We start from the raw sequence: 6,755 nt of genomic DNA on the forward strand, positions 1-6,755 counted from the left end.
GTGGAAAGATTATATAATATGTGCTATGGCTCAGTGATAGCCGGCCTTCCTACCACCACCAACCTTGTGAGTACTTGTACCTAGGTTACGTTCCAAAGAAAAACAGCAGGAAATGAGATTATCAGATCAGACATGGAATGCTGGGAGGATTCGGCAAACTCGATTCAGAAGAAACAGACAACACCTAAAGCCTGGTACAGGACATGTAAGATTATGAAATAACTTGCATAATGCAATACTTGTAATTTTTTAACAAAAATGTAAGTATTTACAAAATAAGACCCATTTTTTTTTCTTTTTTTAACATGAAGCAAATCATTCTGCAAAGAGACCAGACTTTTGAAGTTTTTTTTGTTCATAATGAGTTCTTGTTGGTTTTCTTCTTTTTGTGATGTCATACATTTTCCATATCGTTATCGCATGATCCGTAAATATAGGCAAATAAGAGACTAATGGTCGTCTGTGTTCAGCCAGAAAGTTCTTCCTGGATCTCCTTGTTCCTACGGACCAAAGCAGCATGCCTCTCCTGGAAAATAACACCAATTGAGGGTAAGGTATAGAATGAGAACTTTTTTAATAATGAATCCAGATCAAACAACTATACATTGCCCAGCAATGTATATCTTTATATCTTCCGCTGAGCATTTGTAGTCATCATGTTTAAGAACAGTTGGTACAGAGCAGTTTCCAGCAGCTGTCCATCTACAAGCTTGGAGAAGGTAAAGTGGGGAAACAGGAGGCCGGGGAATGGGCTGGCTTGCTTTGTGTGTGTGTGGAATCCTGTAGATATCTCACCACATTCCTGGCCAGTGCACCCCTTATAGAACGTTTACTGAAGTGGCTGTGGATGACGCCCCTTGGGTCCAAGAAGTAAATTACACCACCTAGGATCTGTGTCCAAAACTCCTTAATTGACATTCTAGCATTTTGTCAGGGAAATTACAAAATGCTTGAAAATAAATAAAGTAGGGCTGGTAATGATAAAAATTTTCGTGTTCGATTAATCGAATTTTAAAAAATCGAATAATCGATTAATTTCGATTAATTATAACGCACATACAGATCCAACTACATTGGCCTATACACATACAGCACAGCAATGAAGTGATAAAATGAACTAGGATCACATTAATCCAGCACGTTATTAATCTCATGTGCCCCACTCAATATGGCCGCCGCTTGAGTGGGGCAACTCAGAATAATAACGTGCTGGATTAGTGTGATCCTAGTTCATTTTATTACTTCATTGCTGTGCTGCATGTGTATAGGCCAACGCCTTGGCTGGCGCTCAAGCAGAAAGTTTCTTGGGCAAACTCACCGGCCCAAGTGGCTCCGTCGGCTAACGAAGGGGGGAGTAGTCCGGTGACGTCACGGACATCGATTTCACCGGACTCCTCCCCCTTTCCCTTCGTTAGCCGTCACGGACATCAACATCACCGAACTCCTCCCCCCTTCAATTCGTTAGCCGACGGAGCCACTTGGGGAAGGGGGGAGGAGTCCGGTGACGTCAATGTCCGTGATGTCACCGGATCGCCGATGGGACTCCCGGAAGCCGGCAGAGAGGTGAGTGTTTTCATTAGCGATCAAAATTATTTTAATCGATCAAAAAGTTTAACGATTAATCGACAAATTAATCTTTAATTTCCACAGCCCTAAAATAAAGGTGTTCTGGACACAGATCCCTGGTGTGTTGGTGACATACTTTACTTCTTATGTGCTTGTGAAGACACACACAGCTTACTTGCACACACAAGCATAGCACCATAGGACTCTGCAAGGGAAAGGACCAACACTAAAATAGGATATCAGGGCTGGTTACCAGCTGATTCTGCAGGAAACTAAAACTTTTAAACATCAAAAAGCAACATTCAGTGTAAGAGATTGCAAAGATACCGATACTAGTATTACTCGTACTCGACCAAATGCTCCGATACCGGGACTTGAGGTCAGAGGGAGCTTTCCCTCTGACCGCAAGTGCCAAGAGAGCATGGCACGTAATGACCCGCCTTCCGGCTTCCTGATTGGTCAGGAAGCCAGGTTTGCCTAGCAACAAGTGATGCTGGCTTCCTAGCCAATCTGGAAGCTGGGTCATGACATGCCTCCCGGGCTTCCTGATTGGCTAGAAAGCCAACTTCACCTATTGCTGGGCAGCCTGGCTTCCTGACCAATTAGGAAGCTGGACGGCACCTCATGACTCGCTGCCCGGCTTCCTGATTGGTCAGGAAGCCAGGCAGCCCCGGCATGAGAAGCCGGTGTTCCTTTGCAAGAACACCAGCTGCACAGGTAATCAGGAAGCCAGAGTGATGGGTCATGATCCGCTGCCCGACTTCCTGATAGTCTGCGGACAGGGCACCGGTACTCGGTATTGGCAAGTCCCGGAAAAAATGTATCGGTACTAGTACTCAATACCGACAAAACGGTATCAGTGCATCAATAGTTTTGACTTTAATATTACTTTAAATCACCTTTGTGAGATAACTTTTTGTTCCTGGGTCTATACATCTCCTTTCCCCACTTTCTTTATTGGATTTTTTAAAATTAATTTTATTACTATGGAGAATGCAACAGAAGGGGCTGGAACACACAAACGTGGTTGGTAACACCCAAAACTCTGAGGGGGACAGGAAGTCCAGACATATAAGACATGTAAAAAGCAAGGAGCTGACTGATCCTCAGTCTATTTTTCTGTGTCAATAAAACAGGGACGAGCTACTATTTCTTAGAATTTCCGTAACCCTGTATATTCCTTTTCTTTACAAAAATGACACAGCTCACAGAGCAGCTAAGGGCTTTGGCAATAACTTTTTACATTTATCGCCTTGGGACTTGATAAAAAAAGTGTCTCTCACATTTTGGCAGCACTTGGTCTTACCTTTTCTTGAAGACGTTCCATAAGGGAAGCTAGGTAGGCCTCACGGTTTTCCTTAATTTGTTCCATTTTCAGTATCAGTTTTTCCTCAGCCATTTTGCTAAAATTATTGTTTTCCTCCAGTGCCTTCTGAAGAACTTCCCTTTCATGCTCTCGTTTCTCTGCTAGTTGCTTCAGGATCTGGGCTTCCTGAGACTGTTAATATAAAACAGAATTTTAATTACAGCATCACATAAATTATTGTAATCTTTACATTAAAACTCCACTTTTGTACAGAAAAAAATCTCATGCAGTTTAGATATATACTGTATATTGCAATATTTTCTTAATCAAACTATATAGAACATGTTTTGCCTGCTTTTGTATTGTAGATGTTGAGATGGGTTACATCAAGACAATTGCATATTGAAAGTGCTAAGTAGGTGGGTCTATGCATTATACTGTAATAATATGATCAGTACGAGTTTTTTTATGAAGAAACTCTACACCCCTTTCGGCATCTTTGCATCATCTTTTCCAGGCTAAAGGTGAAACTCTTCATTTGGGGGTAGACCATTGCTGGGCACATTGTTAAAATACATGGGGAGAGGTATGGGCAGTGACATCATCCCCTGGGGTAGTGCCAGCACAGTTTCACACCAGAGCTTACCTAGGGTGTAGCAGAAAGTCAGTAAAGTAGTGTGGACTGGTGACTATACTTTGCTGCGGGGTTGGAGTATTAGAAGGTACTTTCAGTTTGCCCTAATGGGCAGGTGACAGTGTCTCTATATTCATGTAAGATGAGCAAGCACACTCATCATGTCTCTGTTTAGGATGTTTTAGCAGTTGGCTATGCTGCAAAACTGTGGCAGATTCTTAACCCACTGTCTGACTTCAAGAAGTGGTTGGCTTAAGGCAGCTGTAGACATAGAAGGCAATCAGAAATAGACAGTTTGATTTCACAAGAGATAGTGATTTGTTCTGGTGTGGGACTGTGGCTGTGTAATAGAGGTATACACTGGTAGGTGCCAGTAGTTGCAGAAGACAGGGTGATCTGTTCTTCTGAGGGTCGTTGCCTGCAGAACAAAGGTATACTCTAGTGGGTGCCAGAAGTTGCACATGGGAAGTTGATCAATTCTGGTGAGGGTTAGAGGTTGCATTAGAGTGGGTCTGCTCTGATGGTGCCAGTGGTGGATGGTCAGTAGCTAAATAAAGGGGTGGGGGGGTCTGCTCTAGTAGAGTTTGTGACTACATTTTGACCACACCTTCATTGTGCTGCAGTGTGCTTTGCACTTCCCCACCTCACACCTATGCCCATATTGCCCATTTTGTCCCTGACTTACAGACAAAATACCTTTCCCCATAATCGGCTAGACTGGAGAAATGCCTTGTCCTATATGTGGGTTCCTTTAGGCCAAGGTCATAGTAAGGGGCCAACTTCCAAAGCATTATAACAATGTGCATACTAACTGTAAAGATAACCAAAGCACTAGTAAGAACTATTATACTGGTCGTTTTTAATGTTTCCATTGATCCAACAGAGTCATTATAAAAGGCACAGAGAATTAGCTTGCATTGCTTTCTAATGAAGAGACATTAGTTACCTTTCTTCTCTCCTCTGCTGCCTCCAGTTTTGCCTGAATATCTTCTAGAGAAACATCCTTCTTCTTTGGCGAGGCCAAAATTCGGGGCACCTCAGAGACGGGGGACGGGGGTTTCAGTATCAGCTCAAATGCCTGACCAGATGCACGCTTGTTAATCTGTTTCACTTCCATATCTACAGTAGAACAATTAAAATGTGGTTAGAATGATGAATACAGACTCCATTACTATTTCATTATTTGATGTATGTGCAGGAGTTATATCATCAATGGCTGCCGATGGCTAGAGAGAAGCAACATGGGATCCAATGAGTGGTGGCAGCAGGGGAAAGAGCAGCAACAGGGAGGCTGGACTTGCCATGGATGGAGGAGGGCGCATTATTAGGTAGGTATCCCTTAATAATGTGCAAGTATGCACATGCATTATGGAAGGAACCCACCCCTTACTGCTGACTTAAGTTCCACTTTAAAGCATGCTAATGTGGCCTTGGAACCAGTATTACTGTGTGTCATTTAGCATGCCTTAAGCAGTATTTAGCACAATTGCAGCTTGGTGAATCGGGGCCATTTTTTTTGACAGGAATAGCTGTGATATCAGAATTCAGACTGCAGAAGATATCGAGAACTGCAAATCCTGTCCCTGTTAAAACCAATAATATACTTGTTTTAATGGAAGCTTGTCTTAAGATAAATACATATGCTGGCAATCCTGATCTTCATCTGAAAATGCTAGTTGCCTGAATATTAATCAGGTCCTATAGCTTCAATATTTTTTTGGCCATTAATCCAGAACAAGTTTGCACAGCAGGCGTTTTGATTTGACTGGCATTTGGTATTCTAACTTAATGATCAGCTTGTGAATTTACTAGATATATTACTGTAGTATGGGCCACTTTGTGTCTTATTTATATGTCATGTCAGAGGTTCTTCGTACTTGACCCACTGTGGTATTATAAAATGTACAATACTTAACCTACAAAAAGTGGTACAACTGATGACTTGCACTGAATGTATAGAACTTAACTGGTTATGGGTGAAAAAACAATAAATGTACCTTTACTGTAATGTACTTACCATCATATGTGTACGCATTGAGATTTCGGGGCTCAGGGTTGAAACAAGAGCAGATCAGTGACAACATGGACAGCTCCTTCATTTTTTCTTTGTAGGCTAAGGAGAAAAAAATAGAAATGATGTTTCTTTAAAAATGCCAAAATTATATTATAACTTCATACAATAAAAAGATTAGTAAAACAGGCATGAGAGCAAGTGCTTTATTGGCTGTAATTCTAAAACGTATAAGCTTACAGATGGTAGCCATTGTCCAACATTATTAAAATATAGAAAAGCCACTTTACTGCCTAATATGGATTTCTGTATACTCATTGTGTAAAGTATCTATCCTGCATAACAGCTCTGGATATAGTAGGCACTCTCAGGACTTCTAAAGAAGAATAGAAGTGATTTTAAGGTAGTTTTATTACAGCAACATTTAGGCGAGTCAGAGCCCATCATTTTCAGGACAATGGGGTCAATTCACAAAGAGAAACGTTATTGGTTTCCTTCAGTTGTTAAATTACCGCCCCTTATTTAACGTTAGCAAACATGGTATTCACGAAAGCTATAATCGTTATTCAAGATGGTCGTTATGGTTTTCTACTGACTCGTTATCCAATCGTTATGCTAATGTTTTAAACGTAATAATAACGTCTATGATCGTAAAATAACGCTTGAGAGATGCATTCTGGGAGCAGAAGGGGCATTCTGGGAGCAGAAGGGGAGGAGAACAGTGCTTCTTACAGAGAAATGAATCATGGGAGATGTTAAACGGAATTTAGCTATCACCTGGGTTTCAGAAAAGTAATCCAAAATAGTGCGAGAACGGAATACACGTTTATAAATCAGAACAACATACTGATGTGTTCTTCTTCGGCTCTGGATAGTTTTAAGTTCAAATAGAGCACACCCAAATGGTTCCATCTTGCCCCAAACTACCAAACACTTTCACTACAAAACTGAAGAACTGAATTTTTGTCGCCAAAAGCTTCCTCTAACAAAGAAATACCGCCAGGGAAATGTCATAACGACACCCTGAGGGTGGTGCTTATGTAACGATTGCTTAACGATCGATATCTGGCAAAAAAATCTTTGTGAATTGCACTTCTGTACATATTTAACGATTTGACTTGTTAAAACAACGATCGAAACGTTTAATAACGATCCACACCTTAAAATATCGGTTCCGTGTAGTGAGACGTTATTTGATGATTTTTCAAAGCGTTAAATCGTTTGGTGAATTGAACTAG

The 6,755-nt window shown here is 41.2% G+C and overlaps 1 protein-coding gene across 1 annotated transcript in view; it reads right to left on the minus strand.

Moving 5' to 3' along the window:
• Positions 1-334: 334 nt before the first annotated feature.
• The window catches only part of STMN2 (stathmin 2), a 41,334-nt gene continuing 34,913 nt past the window's right edge, over positions 335-6,755 (minus strand). Inside the window, exons 2-5 of the mRNA XM_018557555.1 lie at positions 5,524-5,619; positions 4,453-4,625; positions 2,873-3,064; positions 335-526 (exon numbers count right to left, since the gene is read on the minus strand). Coding sequence (XP_018413057.1) covers positions 467-526; positions 2,873-3,064; positions 4,453-4,625; positions 5,524-5,619 — 521 coding nt within the window. The 3' untranslated portion in view covers positions 335-466. The remainder of the gene's footprint in view (positions 527-2,872; positions 3,065-4,452; positions 4,626-5,523; positions 5,620-6,755) is intronic.

The sequence above is a fragment of the Nanorana parkeri genome, unplaced genomic scaffold (genome assembly GCF_000935625.1).
Source record: "Nanorana parkeri isolate BGI_ZX_2015 unplaced genomic scaffold, ASM93562v1 scaffold289, whole genome shotgun sequence".
NCBI lineage: Eukaryota > Metazoa > Chordata > Amphibia > Anura > Dicroglossidae > Nanorana > Nanorana parkeri.